Here is a 25,293-nt window from a genome sequence, read left to right as displayed (position 1 = left end):
TAAATGGTAAAAGTCATTTTTATAAATTTTATAAATTGAAGGTAATTCTCCCTAGCTGTAGAAGGTTTACGGCTGCTTCCCACCAAAAAAAAAAAAAAAAAAAAAAAAAAAAAAAAAAAAATTTGTGAGCATTTGAATTGATGCGCTGCAGCGAACTGAATCCTTGCACCGAGTCAATGCAGCGTCGGCTTGGTGTAAGCTCTGCAACCAAGCCAAAACCCAACCCACATGAGCAAGAAGCTCCCTTTTGTTCCCAGACTCCCTCCCGCCATTCCCAGAACAGATTTGCCTTCTCAACCTGACCAGGACACGTCGGCACCTGCAAGAGTCAGACAAAATCACAGAGAGCCGCCGCTGACCTCGAGCGAGCAGTCTGGGTCAACAGAAGATAGCTCTTCACTAGGTAAGATGGAAACCGCAACAAAATTACTTTTCGGCAATGTACAAATGCTAGCGGCCATATGCTCTGTAAGTGTGAAGGAGAGTAAAGCCACCGGTTTCGGTGGAGCTACGCTGGCTTTACGCCAGTGGAAAATATGACTTACTGCGTATCTTCCTCTTTCRTCACAGCTCTCCTTGGCCTTTTTGTTAACATTAAATGAACGCTATCTTTCCGTTCGCACCTTATAAGTTCTCACAAAATGATTCTCTCGTGATCTAAAGTATCTTTTATCTTACCATTTTCTTGCTTATATCTACAGGACAGTAGCAATTTTTATTAATGTTCTCTGAAAAAATGAGTGTCCATTATAAATGTGTTTTTCATTCTGTTGCAATGAGACAAAAAGCAACGGATAAATATGAAGAATAATTAGCCATAAACATTTTCTTTGAGGTAATATGGTGGAACAAACACATGCATTTGCACCTTCCTTTAGTCAAACATATTGTTTATGCAGCTAAAAGTTTTTTCTAGTTTACACCACAGTTTTGATCACCACTTTGCATTAATTCTCATGCAGTGTATTACCAGAATACTTCCTGTTCTCTTTTTTGGTTGTGGTTTATGATTTTTCTGTTTTTAATATGCACGTGTTTGTGACCTACTCAAAGAAGCCCCACGTATACATACGAAAATAACCATAAGTGCAAAGGCTTATCACGTGATCCCATAATGAAACAAAGAAAGGGCTGCTCCTGGAAGAACGCAAGTACCTTCAACCCACTCTGCCACCAGTAAAAATCCAGAAAGAAGAGCACCTCTCAGGGCTGGAGCCAGAGCTGCCAAAGGAAAACACTTTCTCATTTTCAGATGTCCACAATTGCTATTACATCGACTGTTAAACCCAGTTTAGCATAGACACCTCTGTTGGACAAGTGCACAGAACTCCCAATTAAAGGGTTTCATTTTTGCCACAAAAAGAGCTAGACTGTAATGGCATCTTTTGTCCTATGCTTAATGAAGGGTGAGATATTGTTTAAATAATTAGTAACACTGCTGAGAGATAATTAGTAATTAGCATAGCTTGATAACCAGAGCTACACCAGTTGCTGTTGTTAGCATCAACAATTTGTTGTTTTAAAAAGAAAAGCACGAGATCAAAAGAAAATGTCATTAGAGGACTTTTGGGTTTTGCTTTTCAAAGATACAATTAACTACTCATTTATGAATGAGTCCACTATACTATTGTCTGCCATATGTTAATTTTGTTGGAAACTGTTTTCAAAAGACTTGCATAACCCAACTATCAACCAAACAAACCCCATTTTAATAACCCATAGCAGCAATATAGTAAGCAACAACCTGTTTTCTTTTTTCCATGGGGAATTTCCTGATCCAGCCAAACACTGACTCTACTAATGACATCTAAACATTACCTGTATCTTAACAAAGACTGTCTGTGATCCGCAACCCAAGAGCTACGTTATGAGACATCAGCCTCATAACCAGTGACTCGAGAAGTTATTACTGCTTATGAGGAAGGAGGCTTGAAAATAYTGTTGCAAAGAGACATCACTCCTTTACTGCTATATAGTCGTGCCAATGCACTGATCTGAAAATCTCATTCTCAGATTTTGATATGTAAAATGGCATGAACTTCTGAGGTATAAGGGGCAGAGAGGAAAGGAAGGACGTAGTTTTCAGATTACCTTCTTTTGAAGAGAGAACGGACTCTCAGGCTGGACAGGAGTGATGTCTAGCTTCCTACTCCTGGACTCAGAGGATAAATGTGTCACGACTGGCGATGTAACTGGCATGACCAGTGTCATAGCTGGGATTAGCAAAGCGCAGTGGGCTGCCTCACGACAAAGAATAACAGTAACTGGATTTCGTGTAGGCAGGTAATTAGCTGAACAAACTATTTCCATGTTGTTCAGGTCCAGAGGAAGTCYAGGTCTCACAAAAGTTGAACCGATACTATAAAAATGCTAGGAATTGTCACTATGAGGCAACAGTCATTTGACCCTAACCACTCAATTAGTATTGGAATAACTCTTAAAAAAGGCCGAGGAAAAGCATCCTGATAGGTTTCTGGCTAAGTTAACTAAACTGGGTAGGTARCATGTAATGTGAGTTTTGCTTGCCTGTCTCAGAYGCCYATTCACAGTTTGCTTCGGTATCTTTGCACAACAAAGCCATAGGTCACACAAAAATACCTACATTTATTTTCCTCGCTATTTACAACATTAAATCAMAAATCTCAAGAGCAGAAACATGCCTTTAAAGTCCCCTTTTGAGACTTGCCATGTCTAAGTACATCATCACTAAGATATGTTTATTTAATAGTTACTTTGACATCCTCAAAAATATACATTGACATTTGAAGGCATTTCATGTTAAGTAGTGCATTCCTACTGATATAAAGCTGATAAAAATACAATTGTTCAGTCATTATTARCTTACTAAATAATTACACTTGTAAAGCATATAAACCTGTTGGATTACTGRAAAGCACAGTAAATCCACGCACCTTCTATTCACATTTTTCATACATGTCCCATTTTATCAGTGACTTTTTAAAAGAACAAACCTATTCAGCAAAAACAGAAAGTAAAAATAACTACTCCTTCTTGCTAGATAAGAAAGCCTTTAAGAGAGCCAAGGAAGCTGTGGGGTCCAGGTACGAAGTATCTTTCATTGTTTTAATGTTTGCAYGTGCATAGAGGCACAAAGGCCAGGCAGCATGCACAGCATACCTGCGCTCACATAAAGCTATCATAGACATGAAGGCGTTTTTAAATAATCTTCTAGTTAATTTTACCTATTAATTCAGTTTCTTTTTACATCCGTGAAATTATGCCTGAAAAGGCTGGCAGAAAATCTTTGCACCTCCACATTTGTGATCTCCCAGCTGCAGTCTGCCTTTAAAAAACACACACAAATGCACATGCACACACACAAGAGTTACATGCCCTGAGGGAATGGGGGAAGGGAGGCTGGGGGTGTCTTCCTTCCTTCCTTTCCTCTGCAGCAGCATCTAAATCCGGGAGCTAAAGGAACTAGGACTCAGATATGTCGGGGGGTCGAGCTTGGCTATCTCTACCTCAGCTGCAGCTTTGTGAAAACAACCCCGGAGGACACCGGGGAGCAGCCAGAGCACGTCTGTCTGTCCCCTGGCTTCACGCTGCCGCCSTGCCGAGGGAGCTCTGCGGGGGAGCGCGGGCGGCCAGGGCCGCCCAGATGCCTTTTCGCTGGGGAAGCGGCCACATAACCATGGGAATGCCACGAGACGCWCCCAGACAATTTCAGTTTTGTTTCCAGGTCCGCGTCTTCGGAGAGCATGGGCGAGAGGCAGCGCCGAAGAGCGGAGCCGGCGTTCAGCCTCCCTGGCCGGCCAGGCAGCTGGAAGCCCCGAAGCCAGCACATATCAAAGCACCTCCTGTTAGCAGAGATGCAAGGGGCTTTTCACGATGAGAGCAAGCGAATGAAAAATATTCAGCAGCAGAGCATACACGAAGAATGCCTGACATTTCAGTCAGCGCCTGGGTACGCGCAGTTGTCATTAAAACCTTGCCGGCTGCCGTGAATAAAGCATTAGGCAGATAGCAAAATCACCTCAGCAACAGCTGTGCGCTGGACGTTCCTCAAAACACAGCTGAGGTATCTTTAAGGCAAAATTTGACACCTTTCTGGTAGTGACAAGCGAACGTACGTACAGATGCATACGTGCATTTCATATGAGCAGAGACYGCGCACCTACCTTTACCACCCCCTGCCCAAACGAGGAAATGTGTCATGCGGCTCAAGGATACTTTCGTTCCCAACTACATTTGGCTCGGCTACAAAGGCTGATAGGTAGCACTAACCTTTAGCTTGTCATAGCGCTCGCTTAAAGCTGCCACCTGATGATCACGGTGTCGTCCAACCAGTTTACACAAGGCACAGATTAGCTGGTCATCAGTCACGCAGTACATGTTAACTTTCTCATCCTCGTGCTCCAAACACATTAATCCTCTGATGTGCGAGTCCGGAATAGGCTCGATYAAACGGTGGCCTGTAAAGGGCTTCTTGTTGGGGTGAGTGGCTTTCAAGCACTCCTCACAGTAGGACACCTCACAGGTAACGCAGGTTTTCACTGCCTCCTGGGCAGGGTCCTGGTCGCAGAACTGGCAGAGGACCTTCTCGCAGGACGACATGCTGTTGCTGTCGAACGCCCGCTCCCGGCGGGTCTCGCTGGGGGAATTGGGCCCGCTCACCGACGCCTTCTGAAATCTGTCGATGATGTTCTGCAGGGTGACGTTGCGCTTGAGCCCGTCTAGACCGCGCTGGCTGAGGGTGATGACATAGCGGCAGGTCGGGCACTGGAAGGCGGTGATTGACTCCACCGACTCGTTGGTGGCGCAGTGGGAGACGAGGATGCGGTGCGCGCAGTTGAAGCAGAGGCTGTGAGCGCAAGGCAGCAGCAGCGGGTCTTCAAACAGCTCCAGACAGATAGGGCAGGTCAGTTCCGACTCCAGTGTTTCCATCTTCAGGCAAAGCTTTCCTGTGGCGTCAGCGAAATCCAGGGAAGCTGATCAGCTATCTGGAAACACACGTAAAATTCGATTAGGCAAGGGAGAACATGAGGGGTCAGCCATGGGGGGTTGTCAGCTTTCGCCACTGCTCACGGTGCTATCAACCCACCACGCCAGGCKGGAGAGCAACCTAAAGTTTCGAATCTGCATATGCTCACATCAAGGTATTTAAAACTGTACTGTTTTTCTTCCTCTCTTTTCACTTAAGAATGCAAAACAAAAACTCTTTATTAAAAATCTCTCTCTCTTTCTCTCTCGTGAGATTGAGGGAAACAGCAGATGTTTCTGGAGGCTGTGCATTATTAAAAAAGAAAATTATCACCTTCAAACAGCCTATTACAGCAAAATCAGGTTTTTCCTGCAGATGCTGCTTTTGGCTTTGCTAATCTAGGAACAAAACTTTTTTTTTTTTAACTTAAGTTTTGAACAGCAGCAGTGGGATGATTAGTCCAGAGTGTTATAACTGATAACCATAAATCTCTTATTGCTAATACAATGCAGAGAGTTACTTTCTCAGGTTGAAGTTTTCATTTAATATGATAGCAACAGTGCAGCAATTAGAGTACACATCGTTTTTTCCTGTGTAAATATGTATCTGAACACGTACAGGGAATAATGTTTGTAGGCAAACGTGACCTGTATAGATATGTGTAGTATAYTTATATACCTGTATCTTTCACAAGCTTGTCTGCCTGTATTTATAGATACATATATGCACATAAATTGCTGTAAGATACATACAGCGGGAGGTTCATGTGGAGTCCTAACTGAAATGCCTAGARGAAGATCGATGAYGTAAATTATCCAAATTTAGAGAGAAAAGCAATAGTTTAGCCCAAATTTCTAATTATTCTAATCTATGACACAAGAGGAGTATCTGGAGAATAATTTCGTGAAAAATGTGATTTGCTTTGTTTCTTTTTGTTCTCCTTAAGACATATGCTTTTGTGTGAGTACTCCCTATTGCTAAACGTTAGGAAYTGCTATTTGCTTTAATGGCCATATTAATCACCTGAAGTGGATTAGGAATCAATGACTTTTAGAGGGGGGTATGGGATTTTCAAGGGAGCACAGCAGTACACCTCTGTCAGAGATCAACTTTAACTTCATTTTGTTTCCCTTCCTGCATCCAGCGTTACAGAGAGTGATTTTGAAAGAGTCGCCCCGCGCAGCTCTCCCTGCCTAAGCTCCCATCAAGGGTCCGCCACTGCTGCAAGCAGACAGGTCAGTGAAGCAGAAGCAAAAGCTATGCTTCGCACTCACAGAGCTGTACCTCTTCACAGTACAATCTATTTAAGCTCTGTTGCTCATAACTGAGGACAGCTTCAGATGGCACAGCTGCATGGTCTTTCCACTGTAAAGTCATTGTTCAGTTGTGTGAACTCTTGCCTCCTTCCTTTACCAGGAGAAAAGAGGGACCAAGAAGAATCCACACAAACAAATCTTGGTTCATTAAGGGCGAGGAGAGCTCAGGGCTCATTAGCAGCCTTGGGAACCAAGCACTCCTGAAGCATCCATACTTAGTGACAATTAGAGGGTGGGCAGCAGTGACAGGGAGAGGAAAGCTATCCGTAACTCCAGTATGAACCACACTAAAACAGGAAAGTTCAGAAAACAGAGGCAAGGTTCGAATGGCCCAGCAAGGCGTCTGCTCCAGAGTTATGCTTAGTGATTACGATGCACTGCCTCTTTGCACTAAACACTTCCTTTTATTCTGCCAAATCTGGGTATTTAAAAAATGCACCAACCCTATCACAAAATTCACTCTTCTGTGTCTTCTGTGATGCTGATCGTACTTGAAATAAAGCTCAGTTTGCCAATGACTAATTCATTTATAGCTATCCTTCAGTTGCCATAATTGCACGGCACATATGGTCAAAATTAAAGACCTGGCAGTTTGATAGAAGCAGAAAGATAACTCCCCTACTCTCTCTTCAGCCATAGCCATATAGCACAGAAAAGATGAAAGCATTTTCTACAAATGAAGAACAGTTTATCTTTCCTCCTCTTCACTGTCAGTATCACAGAAGTCCCAGAAGATCAAAATCTCACTCATGTTGTTTGAACCCATTCCACACCACAACTGTATACCTCATCATCCACTTATCCTGCAGTCTGAATGCTGCCCTGGAAATGGGAGAATGGGATTTGGGGTTGGCAAGAGACAACATTTTAAAGAAGCAGACTAATCGTTGCTCAGCTATTGGCATTCCAGTGAAAACCTGCTAGCCTTTGGGGTTTATTTCACATAACAGTTTGGGTAATGGGGCTTTCTTCCATGTTCTCCTTTCACGTAAAACCCATCCTGCTCCTTCATGTGCTAAAAGGCTTATTTCATTCATTTGCCTTCTTAAAGCTTTCTTCATTTTCTTTTTTTTTAAACCAAAGGCTTTTTTATGATACTAACTAAAAAAGACTGGTTAACATGAAACCAGCAGAAAAACATCTTCATCACTGACTCCTAGAAAGATGTTTGAATCACCATCCTGGTTCTACATAAACACCACTATCTTAATATCTTAATCGAGGATCGTTTGTGATCTATGTGATCTAAATGAACAGTAACTTATTCCTGACTTTAATGCTATTCAGTATGAGCAAGGGTGCCAAAATCTGATCTTAGACTGTAAACTTCTTGGAATAAGAGCTTATCTTTCCAGGTAATCAAAGCTGAGCAAACTGATAGAAATCAGTAAATGACATTTCCTTATTTTCTTTGGCAGCTGCCAATAAGTCAAAATATACTGCATCTGTGACTGAAGAATGAAAACATTAAGAGGTACTGAAAACAGGCTGCATTTTCTGGGCAATCCAGTGATTATTCTTTTATTSACTACACTTCTTTTTCTTGTAGGTTGGTGCTTTAAGACCACGGTATGTTGCTAATCCAGCTACAAAATATTTCAAACTCACTAGCCTTTGCCTTAATGTTTTGTATTTAGTAATTCAATTTCCTAAGAGCGGTAGAGAATCTGTAGGTACAATAAACTGRAAGATTAAGCAGAAACTCAATACACATGCAATGTGTACACATACACATTGTTGTATACCATATTCAACACACTCCTTAAAATGAAAGCCACACAGACAGCCTCCAGACGCAGCAAGAACAAAAGGAGCTTAAAGTATCTAATTTCATACTTGCAAAAATATAGACTTACTGGCAGAAATTTATACTATTACCAAAATTATCATTGCAATGAGAAAGTTTTTTTTACTCACATGAAGTAATTTTAAGAACAGACATCAAAGAAAAAATGATTGCCAAACAACAAACGTTATTTAAAACAGATAAAGATACTTCAGTAACTTTGGAAGTTTAAATCTCCTAGCGCATACAATTAGGTGTGCATTATACAGGAAGCAATGCAATAAATGAAATCCTGATCCTAATATAGTTCATGGAAAGACTTCTACTAATCCCACGGAATTAGGGTCTTTTTTGCCTATTGTTTTAAGCATGGTATTTTACTCTGTAGGTAGTATTAATGCCTTCAGCTGCTCAGAGGTTTGTCTAAAGATCTTCAGCAGTAAAGAGACATGAGAAATGAAAACTAAAGCTGAACTAGATAAATTTTAATATGTCAAGTGCCAATAGAGCTGAATGAGAGAGAGTCTCTTAATGACATCCTTATAATTAAAGCCCCAGAAATAGGTTTCCTAAGGAGCACATAARATGTGCAGTTCATCAGTTTTTAAAACATCGTTATTTATCTTGATGATTTGGTGGCCCTGAAATAAGCTCCTGGCTGACTGAGGGCTGTCTCCTGACTTTTCATTATTGGAGGTGCCAGTGTTATGGATGCCCTTTGGCTTTAAACAGGGAAAGCAATATAGAGAAGCATTCTGATAATAATACCAAAAAAACAGGTTAAGAGAGATCCCCATGAACCAGAAGTGCAAGTGGTTCCTCATAAGAAGCAACACACCTCCATAGTTTGAAGAGATCACTTGTCTTTAAAAAGACACTTTGAAGTGTACACTGCTATGTGAAGCTCTTCTCGTAGCAAAGTACCTGTATATAGCTCCTTCCTGTACGTGGATTAGCACTCCTTCTGCACGCATAGGACAACCAGAACACTGCAGTTAATATTGAAAACAATTATTTTGCCAACCTCCTTGGAAAAAAGACAAACATCCAGCAGTAATACAGCAGGACCTGCTGATGCTATGGTTAAAAAAAAAAAAAAAAAAAAAAAAAATTTTTTTTTTTTTTTTTTTTTTTTTTTTTTTTTTTTTTTTTTTTTTTTTTTTTTTTTTTTTACAGTAGATCCAGAAGGTAGTCACATTTGCCAGGGAAACAATTGTTGACCTGTTAAAATACCACCCACCTCTTCCTGAAATTATTTGAGAACTCATCTTCAGCACAATATGGTCTTTACATGTATCTGTTTCTCTTCAGTATTAACTTATGATCAATAATATTGGTTACTATTTACATTCACTTTATTAACAAAGAAATTAAAGTATGATAATGCTAAAGACCATTGCTCACCTTAGCTCAGTACTTTCAGAATAAAACATGGTATTTCTGAAGTGTTAACATAATGTCTGAGTTAAAATAGTTAAATGTAAAACTACATTTAAAAATGAATGTATGAAAAATTCCAATTTACTAAGGTTGCTTTGTGCCAATAGAATACTGGAGAATTCTCCTCATGTATACAGAAAGAATAAATCATTATCTGTTAGAATAAAGGGAGCAGACAACATTTTAGTGTGCCATATATTACCTCCTGCTCAAGTCATATCCCATCCTTTCCTAATCCAGTTGCCCTTATGATTTTTCAGGAAAGGCGAAAGGAGAATCTATCAGGAGTGAGTGAAAAAGCCGATGTCCTACTACTTTTCATCTTTTTTAGGTCTGTGGAGGTCATGGTATAAATTAAAGCTGTTTCAGTGAATTTCTAAATTTTAGTGAGGTCAAACTACAGTGACTGAGGAAAAATAACTGTAGGCTGCTCTGCAAATTTCAGGCATCAATAACAAACAGGGCAAAAGAGCTGGTTTTGTGCCACATTCCAAAATTCCTTGAGGTGTTATGTCATTGATAAGACTGCAGCTTGTCATGTTTCAGTGAATTAGGGCCAAAAGACACCCAAATAGGTTCTAACAGCATTTTTTTTCCCAACAACATTCTCTAACAATTTGCTGCCTTCAGGCTGCTACTGAATGACTACTATAACAAGACTGTCTCAGCCCTGACAAAGAACATGTATATATGAGCTTGGAATAATCTGGGAGTGTTTGCAAAAGCATAGAAGAATACAGACTAAGTTACCACAAAACACCTGCAGATTAAATGTGCTTTTGTAGAAAACACTTTCTGAACTTTTCAGTTAGAAAACCAAATTTATTAAATTGCCATTAAAATAAAAATATCTAAGCATGAAAGGCAATAAATGTGTTATGCATGTATGCAAGTATGTGTGCATACATGCATCCTAGATGTATAGTAAAGAATTACTGTGAATACATACACTGGTCCTGAGTAAACTATGGCAAGTGCTTAAACAGGCTGGTAGTATTGTAGCTTTCAAAGTGGCAGTATTTTTCTGTAAGTGCACGATAAAAGGAAAATTTAAAATTTATGTTCTTGTCATAAAATCTGGTATAAGCAATAAAGAAACACTTGCAATTCCTTTTATTAGGATAGCACCTGTTCAACAGCTGATATGCAAAAATAAATATTTAATGTGAAAGAAAATTACTAGTTCATGCTATTCTTACATTTTCACTGTCAGAAGAATGAATAGCTGCCTTTTCTATATGTAATCTACATGCGATGTGTACATGATGTTGAGATAGATGTTTGTAAAATTTAAAGGATATTAATACAGCAAAAGCACGTCTGCCACACCGTAGTGATACAAAGCCTTGAGAACATCCTTCTTTGGCTGAAATACATGCTAGTAGTAGAATGTATTTTCAAAAAGCCAAATCCTGTWTGTTATTCAGTGAGACAAGAACTTCTTGCAGAAATTAAGATCTTTGGCACACCATCACATATTTCTTCTCATGGGAGCCAGAACAATAACTGAGCCTCAAAAGATAACAGGCAAGGAAAAAAATCAAAACTGACCATGTCCTGCAAATCCCAAAGCAATCAATAAATAGCTGGTTTAATGTTATCTATAATATTGTAGTATATATAATATTACACACATGTACATAAATCTATACAAGTATGCATTCGGAATGCTTTCTGACCTTTATTTTTGATATCCTTGCAACTCTTATAGCTTCACATTCTTTATATAGAAGATTTAATGTTTCCTCAGAATGCTTCAGGGGAATGAAAACAAAGGATCATTTAATCTTCAGCACATGCGAATCTGCATAGGTCTACTGGCATTACCAGTGATTCCCCTAACAAATTTATGCCTCAAAGTCTGTTCCAAAAAATCTCCTCTCCAACTTCATACTCTTCATTTGAGAAATTGGCATTTATTCTGGAGTCTATCCCATCTACGCAATGACAAGTATAGAGGAAGTGGGTTCACATCTTGGTCTGAATGCTGGCAGCATGGGAAAYGATGGCAGCCTCAAAAGTGTTCAGTGGAAAGTTCACCAGAGGGGACAAATYGCTTTTTACCCCACACAGTTCTTTCTCTCTCCTTTCAAGCATAGAGCTTCCAAGATGTAGGATGCTACTCTGCAGCAAAAGGAAGATAGCAGAAGTTTACCCAAACAGTAAACACCAGACATCACCACTCTGATCTCTTTGTATGGCTTCAGCTGCACAGCAGGACTGGAAACCTCTCACCTCCCCCCAGCTGAGAATTTCACTTGTGTGAGTAATGCCTTAGGTGAAGCACATTTTTAGTGCAGATGATACAGCAATAGAAAATATAGCAATAGAAATAGCCAGAAATAGTTCAGCACCTTCCTTCTAGTCATATATGTTCACACACGCTGGTATGCAATTTAGTGCAGCTTGGAAACACTGCAGCCCTTAAGCTATTGCAAATTTTTAAGGAGGATTTTAAGATAGCTTAAAGAAATCATTGCATTCTCCTCCCAGCAAGTTGTGCAACGGAYTCTTTCCCTATGGCCAAGTAAAGGGGATCCTAAATACTATTTAAGAAGTTCATAATCATCACTTGCATCTAGATAATGACATTATGTTAGAAGCTCTCAGGAAGGAACCCCAAGGCTTGCCTTCTTAGCAAAGAGAGCTTTTAAAATAGGCATATCCCCCCAAAATACCACACATAGAAAGATACGACCTCACCTGCCAAAAAGGACTCTGAATTTCAACAAATTTAAAGCTGGCTTTATGAGGTGCACTTYAGGCTATAAAGCTCTTTGTGTTTTTAAAGCTATCATATTGCATTACAAGGTGCACAATGTTAGCTTCTCACTGTCTTGCTCTCTGTGCTCCTCACAAGTGATTGTTAAAAATGCTCATAAAGAGTTTTTGATTTTTTGAAGGAGTCAACACACATTAGAGTTATATTCTATACATTTAGAAAGACTAGTGATTTTGCAATATGGCAATTACTAAATRCTTCCACTGTCCCACACTGAGGAGTTCATTCTAATTTATCCCTGCTATACTCCACACTCATTTCAACTGCAGAAGATCAATGGTGCATTTAAAAATAAAGATTGCAATCTTTACAGGTAATTAGAAGGGGAAATTAGCTGTGAACGGTGGGAGTATGGAGGATAAGGTACAAACTATATGTATGTTCTGAAGGCAATCTATTTTAGAGGACAGACTTAGTTAGAAAGCCCTGCCACTGGTGCAGCAGACACTCAGGTCTGCCTCCTTGGGCCCAGGAATAATGGAGGGAAAACAGGGGAAACAGAGCCATCACAGTGCCCAGCGTTGGGGACCTGCTCTGAGAGGAATCGTGCTGGTCCTACTGGGGTCACTGGAGTCACCATAAGCACACGTCTGGCACCCCACCTAGGGGTAGTAGGTTCCTGTTCTCCATTAGCAACATGAGCTTAGGAGTACTCTTTGGCCCTATAAATCAGAACAGAAATCTGCAAATACTTCATGGGAAATCACCAGCAGAACAAATATTAGAAACCCATTCTTTTTTCTCACTCTGTAGGGGTTCATAAACACAAAGGGTAGCATTCCTCTGAACTGGTCACATAAGCTCCCTTGGTAGTCAATAGAAGAAAAGAGGCATCCCTAAAGGGGGAATTCATTTGAACTGTTTTAGCTTTCTACTTTGCAATGAAGTAATCTGTGTTCCCTGGTTGTATTTATTTCATTCCAAGTATGAAGGGAACTTAACAGTAAGATTAAGACTACATTAGCTAACAGGAACTATTTCCAGTGTTCTTGATCTTTAAAAAAGAAAATRGAGCATTTGCATCCATTCTTTTTTTAAAGAATATTCTTATGAGCCCCATATTTATTTAGTCAAATTTTGTTTGCAAAATGGGCTTCCTTAATTATTATTCTCTTCCAGTGCTCCTCATTCTCTTTTTAAAGATGCAAGTGGATGCACAGAAGATTGAATCGAGTTGTAGAATGATCCTGAGGCAATCCATTCCCAGTGGACAGAACTGAGCAGAATTTTCTGAATTCTGATGGTTCTTGTCCCAAATACATGTGAAAGGTGCACAACAGTTCTTCAGAACCAGAGGATATGGGGTCTGCCCAAACAGTATTAAGACCAGCCTGCTTGGCACAATAAACACATAGGAAAAGTTAACTTCTGTATTTTATCGATAATATTTGGACAAAATGGTAGCTTGCCTTCGTACAGTACAGCTTCAGTAATCAGGTACACACCCTGGTCCTTCCAGTTCTTTTCACAACTACCTATCACACTGCAGGTCTCTATATTGAGACCTCTCTATATTGAACAAGTTTCAAAGGGTTAAGTCTCTCCCACCCACAATATTAACCAGAGTAGTAATTACTTTACAGGTCCTCTCCTCAGGTTGTCTGAGCTATGATGAGTATCAGTCTTAACCCAAATAAACCAAAATGGGTAGAGGAAAATAGTGTATGGGTAAAAATTCAGGCCCTGGCATGTAAATACACCAAACAATTCACTGAAAAGAGAAAGGAATACTGAGYTGTGTGGAGTGATTAACAAGAGACTGCCTTTCTGCCCCAGGACACTCYAGGGTTTGGCATCCCCACTCAGTCTGTCTAGAGAGGTACCACCCCTCACTCAGAATGAGATGTAAAGTCTTAATCTTTATTCCTTGTTAATAAAGCCAAACCCTAAGAAGGTGGCAAGTTTCCACTTAACCTCTTTTGAGGACTTTCCAAGTCATGTCAGCTGGTGTTTTTTGCAAAGAACCAGTAATGCTTTATTGTTTGCCAGAGGCACACCCACATGCATTTTACTTCTTGAGAAAGTATTTCTTAACAGAAACATGCTTGTACCACAATAAGCACTGGTGATCTCAAATATTTTCTTCTATTCATTTACATCATTTCTGGATGTAATCCCTTAAAAACTCTTTAAAGACCTGAGACAAACCAATCATTAACCACAGCCCCACAATCTTGCTTCACAATTTTTTAGTAACCACACTATGGCAAAACTTCATTGCTTCTAACTAAGAAATTAAGAGCAATAGCAGGTTGCATAGTATCAGCAAAATAGAAAGTGAAGTGGTAAATAGTATTAGCTCATTTTAGACCCTACTGATGACCAGAGAAATGCTCTGGGAGTCGAAGTTAGGAAACCRTATAACACCAATTTCTAATCTAGCTAATGATGAGAAAAAATGATCCAGTTCACCTGTGCTTCACTTGATATGAACTGAAAAAAAGTGGACAAAAGCCAGAAGCTCCCATACTAAATTTCAGTTCACTCTGTTGAATAAAAGTGTTGCCTTTTTGAGCTGCCATTGTACACAGCCTTTGTTGGTTATACTCCTAATTTTCTCCAGCCCTAAGTCTCGGTGCAATATTTGGTTTGATTAGCTCTTCTCCTTTACTCAGTGAGCTCCTGATCTGGGGAAGGGCCTTGCTGAGTAGCCACATGAAACAATGGAAAATGCATTTCCAATATCAAGTTGTAGGAAAGTAGTCTGGAAAGCACACATACAGTATACACATTTATGCACATAAACATGCACATGCAAAGGATTCCCCAACTGCTATGTCTGACTAGTTACTAGTCTATTTGATGTTCTCAGATGAATTGTCCCATAAGTAGTCTTTAGAACATCTCAAGAAGGAGTAGGAAAAAATAACCAAACACAGCAATCACTTCTGAATAACTGTATTAATACTCTAGATGGTCTTCTTAGTATAAGGTTCTCAATATCATTCACAAAATAGCTGATTAGTTTTTAAGATAGCATGAAAAGATAAAACAATAGCTTAATTTGATCCCTTTGAGATGTTACTCATCAACAACATATAAGGTCTCACAGTTTATCTTAAAAAACTAGAATAACTTATGTGTTTCCTGTCAGTTAGCACACAAGTCGCTTTTATGTAACAGTTCTTGAAAGAATTACTGGTATGCATCTGTACAACCTCAAGTATCAAGCTTTTTTATCCAGGAGCTTGCTAAATATCCACTTTAAAGCTTGACTGAATGTCATCTTATCTTGTTCTCAGACAAATTTTCAGCTTGAAATGCTGTACTGGGAAAATCATATTAGAAATTCTATACCTGTGGTCTGTGCATGCTCCTGGTTCCAACAGATGTACCATTTTGCGGGCTTTTGTGSATAACGAACTTACAGTTGCAGTAACCAAACCATCTCTCTGAGTATACTGGTGCCAAAGAGTGAATCCGTTGAAAAAATAGTCTCTAGGCCATCATTCTTAAACGTATTGTGTTTTTAGGTTATGCAACATCATCAGCTACAAATAAATTAAGGGGATTTGAAATACTTTGCACAAGGAGTAAAGTGGGCTTTACAGAATTACCGTATTTTTTTCATTCTTCTCAAGTGAACATACATGTCTCCCATCATCTGATAATTTTAAAAGAGAATTGTAATTTTCCAGATATTGTTAACAGTAGACGTTAATGTCCCCTTTAGCTGTTTTACTAGTTTAATGACAACAAAACAGCAAGAAACCCTTGTTTAAAAACACAGAACAAAAAATACTCATCACTAAAAAAAATCCCCTTTTTTCTGAGTTTTCAGTACAGAAACAGTAATTCATCACAGAATTATCAACAATTACAGAACCAACAGAATTATCAAGCAACAGAGAAACCTCAACTCATCTCTTACAACTGAAAACTCTTTCTAAGTTGCTTGCAATGGCAAGCCTACACACAAGCGTCTGCTCCAGCTCCCAGGACCACACCAGGTCGCATACCCACCGCTGGTTTCCGCCCTACTTCTTGTGGCTGAAACATTGCTGCAGATGCAGAGACCACGCTGACCCGCTCGGAAAGCTCTGACAGCCCAGGGAGGCCAGATGGTAGCAGCTACTACCGTCCCAGTAGTCCTGTAGCAGTGCTGACTGTGTCTGTAACTGTGAGACAGTCACTGCTGAAACACAACAGGAAAATCTCCCCTACAATTGCAGGAAAACCAGCTCCACCTAACCACCTCCGCCAGGAGCAGAGCTCCCTCAGCCAGCCAGCTGCCTTTCTCACTGACCCGACAGCAAAATACCTACTTTCTCTCTCAACAGGAAACCTAAGTTGAGTGAAAAATCAACGAGAAATGGATTCTCTYGCAGAAATCCCAACAAGCCGTCTGACGACAGCAGCTTATGAGAAGGACGCTGGTTGAACTGCACTGCCACGTAACCCGGCCGAGTGGAAGCTCAGCCTCTGCGTAATTAAGCCAGCGCTGAATGACAAATGGCAGTTCCCATGCCCATGACAGGAGACTGACCTGAACCTGTCACACACAACGCCAGCGTTTCGGAACCTACTGGGCTCCTAGCAGGCAGATTCCTGTAAGGAAAATATGGTATAAACAAGCAATTCACTTATTTTTACTATTTTCTCCTAATATTACTTAAAAAAAAATTAACAGCACAATCAAAGCAGGATTGTGCCAACAGGAGTTTGCCAAAAAGGGGGACAGTCCGAAAGAGCACAAYACCTGAGAGAAAAAAACACAATGGAGACCCATGCTCTGAAATTCAGCAGGTGAAACACAAGATTACAGCAGCTGTTAATTCTTTTTTCCTCTTTTGCTGAACTTGCGTGCAAGGAACAAACTGCAACAGAAAACTGAGCAAATACTTTAGTAAAGTGCCCAAGAGSAATCCTGACTGAAGTCACACCAGACATTTGGTCTCCAACGAAGGTGTTAAAAATTCATGCAAAGTGGAAACAGCAGGAAAGAATTGCTTCCTTGTGTTCTCCATTTTTCATGTTGCAACACCCTTCTTTCATACAATGGCAATACAGCAAAATGAAGGGAAACATACCTCAGATGTTTTGAACATAAGGATTCAAACTTACACTGCCTTTGGCCTTTTCTCTGTGGACATGTCTGCACTTTGTTCTCATAGAAACAATAAACAACTATGATGTGATCATTTAATTTTCTATTCATTTCATCTCCTTAAAACAACAGACTGGAGCCCTCACAAATACATACTTTTTGTAAGGTTTCTATAGGATTTTGTTGGTGATGTCTATTAGCATGTGTGTGGAATCACAGCTTGTAACTAGARAAAAGAGCATGCAGAAAGCAAGACAGATGTCTAGAGGGATTATGATTGTTTGAATACTTTTCATGATATTAAGTGCCCCTGGATAATCTAGAGTCAATTCAAGTTATACTGAGCTCAGTAGGAGCTGCAGCACAAGTCCCACCCAAAAGGATTTTGGATTTCTCAGCTCATATCCTATTCTTGAGCTTTCAGCAAATACACAGTGTCTTGGAGCTTCTTTGCATCACCATGATGGCTCACACACCTCCAGACACATGTGGGAACAACCAGTGCAAAGACCAGTACCACCTGCAAATACTGTGGTGCTGGTCTGTTTGACCACATTGTAGTTAGTCTGAGATTTTTATGACCTTGGTTTGCAGACCACCATCCACAGTCTGTTTCAATAAGCTAGAGTTTAAATAAATAAATAAATAACTTTTTTATATTTAGTCTCCTTTTAAATCAATCAAAAAACTGATTCAAAAAGTTCCAGTAACCTTAGTGCTATTACCACATCTAACCTGATTCTTGCACATGTGCTGCTTCAGTTTGAGGATACCATTGCACAGGTTTTAGCAAACACCAGAAGCCTTCAAAACTGAGCTGAGTATGTCTGTATGACTGTCTGTGAAGGCTTCAGTACACTTTTCACCGCTAATACATGAGCTGACTTGAGGCATGCAAGTAACTAATTGCCGGTTCAAACACATAGCCTGAAAGGATATTCCTGCAACAGTCTGTGCATTTTGTGTAGGGCGGTCTCCATCTTGGTAAGTGCTTTTGTCTGTGAGGTTTTTTTTTCCAAAGAAAATTCATATACAGAGGATATGAAAAGAGAAGAATAATTTGACCTTGAATCAAACATCTCTAATTGTACCCATTTGCTAGCTTGTCCTAGTTGTAATTCAGCAGCTTTAACTTAAATTATGCATCTGAGAAACACTCAACTCTTCTGTCATACTAATCTTTTCTATTCCACTTTCTAAATTCAATGTGTCAGGTATTAAACAGATGACTTTTATAAACCTTGTGCCTGTGCTGCTTAGTGGTACCCACTAAGAGCTCTAGCGAATCTTACTAAGGAAACTTAAGAYGTGTCAGCTGTCATTGCCCCCTCTTCACTGAAAGTTACCACTTTCACCACAGAATCAGCTGGGTATGTGCTGAGCCACAGCTCACAAGTTTCTTTGAAAAGTCCAATAGTTTAACTGAAAAATCATTGCTAAAAATGCAATATGGTTGCAATAATTTACAGCAGTGAAAAGACACAGACAGCTGGTGATAATMCCTTCTTAAAACATCATTGAGAAACGCACTAGTTTTCAACTGGCAATATCCTTAGCTCCATCAGGGCTGTGCAGAAGTTCAGGCTAAGACTCCGTGATAGAGAGGTAAGCTAGCATACTTGTATTTAACAAGGCTCCTTGCAATAAGGCACACAAAGCCATAGGAGCTGGAGCAGACCAACAGTAGGGATAGAAACAAGCAGGTACTGCTACAGGAAGTCCTATTTTCACGAAACATTCAAAGTCCTAGAAAAGGATGGTATCAGGACTGACTGCAAAAAGCAACTTCAGCTTCACTACTGGAATTCACTGACCCCCAAACATTCAGTATAGCTTTTTTTTAGGGTCCAGTTGTCATGCTAGTGCRCCAGGCAAAAAAATCTTAGCAAAAACAGCTGGACTTGAAAATAGGTTCAAGYTGTTTTTTAAAAAAGCCATAAAGTGAGATTTTTTACCTAATGGTTTAGAAATCCTAATACTCAGTTTCAGAAACCTCCTTTTCACTGCTTTGCCTTCTGCCCCACATGAGAATTCGCTGTGCTACTCATTTCATGTTCAGAACATAAATGTTAGCTTTTCAAGTTGATGGAATTTTATTTTATTTCATTTTGATGGACAAGGGACATACATTTTCAGATTGACAGATGCTGCTGTCAGGCGCCAGACAATTGATACCCCAAACAATCAGTTCAGTGTATGTGGAATGCAAATGTTATAACACAGTATGATGAGATCACGGTGGAGCTACTATATTAACAATGAGAACGACAAATATSCTAGTATATCCACAATTTGTCACTTTCTCAAAGGCAAGCAAGAAAACACACACACAGAAATTACTGTACAGCTAACCATATGATTTCTTGGTTTTCTGATAAAGACTCTGCATAGTAACTGATTGTTCAGTAATAATATATCTCCTTTCTTTCTTCCCTTGTCGTATTCTCAGAAAGCTCAGTAAGCACAGAGGGGCCCACACGCAAGACATTTACATCTCTTTCTTTCTCTGAACAGAGCCAAGTGTAGAGCAGCCTCATAGATATTCTGAACAGCATGCCAGAGATGTAGGGCTCTCCCGCTCTTGATAAATACCTACAAGCACGTTATTGTGTAGTCCCTGCCCACCGCAGACTGAACAAGTCGGGAAAGAGCATAGCCGCTCACACCCTTCTGTCAGTACCTGCGCCTTGTGCTTCTCTTTGAGCGTCAAGGACAAAGAAGGCAAAATCAGTCCACTTTTTTGGATTAATTGGGAAATGTCACGTCAGCAAGAGAAACTCACGTGACGCATTATCAACACCTTCTTAGTATGAAATGGCTTTGCACGAATGCTTAATATCAATTCTCCTTCAAATGGTTATTTAATTTTAATTGCTCTTTAAGCTATAACATCCTTTTATTGTCTCACAGACAGACATTTTAAGACTAACGGAAAGTTAAGTAATGGAAATGTAGGTATGCTGTTTGACCCTCTAATGTTTCACCTGCACTTTTCACTGCGATTTGAGTACCCTCTGAATTTGGCCCCCAAAGCCATACTATATATGACACATCATTAATGCTCTCAGGAGAATGGCAAACCTTGATTTCAGCAGCAGCATGTGATTGAGGCATTCTCAGTGCCTCACTGAAGAACGATCGTATAGTACTTCATTCACATAAAATGAATAGATTATGAACTGTGCCATCAAATATAAGATTCCCTTTCCAGGATCTTTCTAAACTTCAAAGTAAAGCACAGACAAAACCTACCRTTGCTTCTAGTACACAGAAAGTACTTGCAATATTAGGAAGAGGCCACGAGAGCGAAAAATAAAAGTTATTCCCACCACCCCATTTCACTGCTGCGCAGGACTTGCTTTCAGCATTCCCCTGTGATCACTGAAGCCATTCACTCAGTCCTACTTTGGGGGTTTTGGACAGAGAAGATTAATCTGTTCTAAATTGTTAGACTAACGATATAGCACTGAATTCTGATCTGTCCCATTAAAGGACCCTGAAGGAAAGATCAGGGCAGGAGCATGAAAAGATCAGTAGAACTCTGAAAAGAAGGCTTGAGGAATTCAGTGTGCATGTGTATGCTGCCTATAAAACAGACAACACAGGCACAGGCTACCCAACCAAATCTGTAAAAGTTGTTCAATTTTATGTCTTCTCCTACAGCAATTTTGAAGCATAACCCAAACAACTGTTTATCTGTTCAAGCTCATCATACAGAAAAGATTTTGCTCTGAAAATACAACAAAATAAATTTCTTTTGCTTTAAGCTATGTTCCTTCTCCACTTTTTTTGACCTGAAACTTACTTAACAGAAAGTCTGAAGTTTCTAAAGAAGTCATCAGAAGTCAAACTCTCAGCGAGAATATTTGAAAAAGCAATTAATCCTATATGGGGCAGAGGACAATGAGATCTCAGATAAAGATATCTTCAAAATTTGGGGGGGTGAGAGGGGATTTAGGATCTTAGTCCTGATTTGGGGGCTGCTAGCAATATCTAAATGATGCAGTATTATAATTTTGTCCATAATATATATTTTCAGTGTAACAGAAAATTAATCTCTTGAGTARAGGTGCTTTACAAAGAGGATTTCTTATTATGCTTTACCTCTATGTGCTGTTCTGATTCAGAAGATCGGGCTGTAAATACCACATTCATAAACACGGGAAACCCTGCTTGAGTATGTTCATGGTCTCATACCATAGCCACAAGGAACTGTATTAGAGTACCAATTTAAATGTATATTTTAAACATATAARCATAAACCTTGGCCTCACTTTAAGATCACTTTAAGATACTCATAAATAGTATTATAAATCTTTACACTTCCAGCAATTAAAAATATATTTCAGCCTTATATCCAACTCTCAGTGTTGCTGAGTGTTACAAATCAAAAGATGAGTTTCACAAAGAGTTCTTCAAGTGCAGGCTCAGCAWGGAATGATTAGCATTTCACATGTCTAAATGTCTTAGTAATGCCCAAAATTGTTACACTTCTTTAGAAGACTGGAAGAATCTCAAGATTAAGCTATTAAACTTAAATCTCATTTCAATTATGGCTAGGATTTTTCTTTCAATTGATAAATACTTAGCTTCTTAGCTAACACTTGAACAAAATGGGTGGGTGAGGACACTTATAGTCTTGGTTTTTAAATAAAAAAATAAAAAATTGTAAGTGTTTTAAACACTTAGTTGTTTTCAGTAATGGCTTTAGTTCTGCAGCTTTCCTTTAAGGAGGTGTCTTCTGACTGCAAACAGYAGTAGGAATCTCACTGCAGACACTAAGAGACAATATCAAACACATTAATTTCCTGGGAATGCTTAATAACATTATATACATAGATAAATATTTATAGGATTAGAGTCAAAGCAAGTATATGCTAATGAAATGGTCTTTAGTCCTACGAGTTTAYCTATTGTCTTCTAGGGGTATTCCTTTCACTTTGTAGGTATACTTTTAAATGAATRAGGACCATTTATGTGAAGTATTAGTAAATTGAGCTGAATAGCCATGAAATATATTACTAATAAGGAGTATTATATTCTTTTAATAAAGAACATTAAACTCCTGAAAAACAAAGCAAAGTATTAAAGAATACAAGTCCTTACTTACCAGTGTAGTGCCTATTGAGTGACTTAAGTGTTTTACATTTGCAAAATGCTGAAGGATCTCTGTCCTGGGATTGAATGATAATACATATACCCTCATATTACCTTCCTAATATTTTATCAAATGAAGAGATATAATAAGTGACTATACATATTTGCAAGTTTTATAAAAAAGAGTATTTGAGATATTCAATGTTCTTCTTAATAGAAAGCAAATTGTTTAAAGCATCTTAAAATGACATATTTAGTCTATATTTGGTTCAGAAATGGTTCATGTAACCTCTCATAAAATGAATTTAAACTCAGACTTCCAGAGGTTGCTAAAGAAAACATCTCCACAGAGGCTGGCCTTACTGATTATACTTGATTTATGTGTTGATTTGTGTTTTTCTGACTCTCTAAAGAAATATAAATCACAGTAATGCATTACATATTATTTTGCATATGCACTACTGACCTGTTCATCTGATCATTCCTCTATTCAAAAACAAAAAAAAAGAGAATTCATAAACTGATATGGATTGTAAAGAGCCTTCTTACGAAGTTCAAGTTTTAATTAATGAGGTCATTACAGCTAGGAGCACTTGTTAGACATACAACTCTAATTAATCCCATCAATCACACTGCCTCTTTAAGTATTAGGGATTTGCAAGAAATTAAATGAGCACCAATCTTGGGTAACAGAGCAACCATTTTTTTCTATTTATTATTAAATCTCTAATTATCTAGCAACTCTCCTCTTGTGTCATGCTCTTTACCCTTTATTCTCTTGTCTGTGTCTTTGCCAGGGTAGCACACCTGCATCCAGAAAGAACAAACAAACCTCACTGCCAGATTACAAATTATGGAGTCATGTACGTATTCTCTCCCCTTGATCTGAAAGGGGAGCCTGTCACTAAGGTTGTAGCATCTCCAGTGTCCCTGCAGTTCTCAGTATCACAATCATTGTAGTATATTTAAAGGAATTTCCCCTCAAAGCAAAGTTCACCAAGAAATGGAATGTGATACAATTTACTTTTCTTCTGAAGAATCTCTTGCTACTGTRACCTATCAGAAATGACAATAATGTCATAAAACTAAAATCACACTTCCCAGCTCAAAACAATGGAAAGTGATGGAAAAARCTTAAATAACAAAAAATCTAATAGAAAAAGACTTAAGAAGACAAACTCTAATAGTGACTCAAGAGGAAAACAAAACAAAACAAAACAAAAAGAATGCTTTTTTAAGCAATAACTTCCTTAGGGTGGAATAGTTATGAACTTCCAAATCCAAAGCATGAAATTTTACAGCCTGGATGACAAAGACATCTAATTGGTAAGGGCATTAAACTTAAAGTGTCTACAGATGAAGAGGTCTTCACACATGCAATTACATATTTCAAAAGCTAAAAATCATACAAGGCATATTAAAATGTCACAGAGAACACCAGTCAGTCAGCTGAGAATAATATATATTGCAGCTATTACATTTTAATCCATTTGAACCTAAGTTTCTCTTGTACAGACATATTTTTCATAGTCATGCTGCATTAACCAAATATTCCTCTTCACCATTGCCAGGGGCAGGCTACAGCATGCAGAAGATGTTTAGCTAAAGAGAAAACAGAGGAACAAACCAAAGTTTCTGTGTGAACATCTCCCTGGAATAACCATTCCATTTCTGGCCGTAGGCAACTGAACAGCCATCAGCATACCCTTCTTCCATGTGTCTTTTCCTTGAGAGTCCTTCAATGCTTTGGGCCATCCCATGGCAATTAAATTCACAGTCAATTTTAAGCTTTGGACCTGCTGCACAATAGTTTTGCAAATAGGTGGAGGCCTAGTCCCTAGCACAAGGAAGCTGCACTGCACTTCAAAAGAAAAAGAAGAAAATAGAAAAGAGAAAAACCTTCCTTTAGATTCTTCTGCACTAATTTCTATGAAACTGTGATAAATTCAATATTATGATGATTTTTGTGTCTTAAGGAGACAGGAATTCTGATTTTTCCCTGCTTGACAAAAAGAATCAGCATTCAAGAACTGGAATGACAGGGTACGATGCATGTATTAAAGAGCAGCTAGCCAAGAGGAACTTCTTTTCTAGGAAACCAGTCTGGCTGGCTATATCAGTCTTGAAACCACAGACTCTTGWAGGTGGCTGTACAGATGTGCATGTCATTTTGGTTTGCCTTTTCATCACTACAGGACAGATACAGTTCCACATCTCTAACTATGTACAAAAAACAAACAAAGCACTGATGCCTCAGCACTGTTGTTTTCTGGGAGATCAACTTAATTTTGTCTCCTACTTTCTTTTGTCCTAACTGGGAAAATCCCCTAACAGAGTACAAACACTCATCGTCTCCATTCCAGATGTAAGAAATAATTAACAGGTATTTTATCACTTGAGGTGTTGGAGAAAAGAAGTAGCTACAGTATGCCACAAAACACATWTTTACTGATACTGGAAGTTTTATTACATATACTCAATATATCCTGTGAGAATGACATATTAAAGGCTCTGCTCTTGCACTCACTTTTGTTGTTTCCTACTTCTTCAAGCTCCTCACTGACACAGATACACACAAGGACAACAGTGGCACAGCATTCACCACACCTGGAATCTGTGGTGTGATTTTTTCACTCTAGATTTAAGTTCTTTTCCCATCTTCAGCTGGGAGAAGACAACCTCAGTTGTCTGTGATGCCACAGACAAGATGACCTAGATTGCATGAAGCATTGTTAAAAAATAAGCCTGAGAAAGTGCACAGAGAGTGGGGTTATGTCACTTAAGTTAGCATTTGTGTCATTAATGGTGCAATAGATAAGTTTCTTCATACATGATTCAGAGTAAGACCCTAATTTTAGCCATCTGAAATCTAGATATATA

At 39.0% G+C, this 25,293-nt stretch overlaps 1 protein-coding gene across 6 annotated transcripts in view; it reads right to left on the bottom strand.

The window, feature by feature from the left end:
• MID1 (midline 1) overlaps positions 1 to 25,293 on the bottom strand; it is a 243,082-nt gene that overhangs the window by 95,485 nt on the left and 122,304 nt on the right. For 4 of the 6 annotated variants that reach the window (XM_085321588.1, XM_085321587.1, XM_085321585.1 and 1 more), the window contains exon 2: positions 4,249 to 4,964. In XM_085321588.1, the coding sequence (XP_085177714.1) occupies positions 4,249 to 4,908 (660 nt within the window). In that variant the 5' untranslated portion in view covers positions 4,909 to 4,964. Of the gene's footprint in view, positions 1 to 4,248; positions 4,965 to 16,232; positions 16,451 to 25,293 lie in introns of those variants that run through there. The other 2 variants (XM_085321589.1, XM_085321584.1) reach the window with 2 other exon arrangements.

Source organism: Rhea americana, unplaced genomic scaffold (genome assembly GCF_003343005.1).
Source record: "Rhea americana isolate MKP2758 unplaced genomic scaffold, rheAme1 scaffold_7, whole genome shotgun sequence".
NCBI classification, from domain to species: Eukaryota; Metazoa; Chordata; class Aves; order Rheiformes; family Rheidae; genus Rhea; species Rhea americana.
The sequence above is the reverse complement of the archived record's forward strand: the minus strand, read 5'-3'. Positions and strand labels throughout refer to the sequence as shown.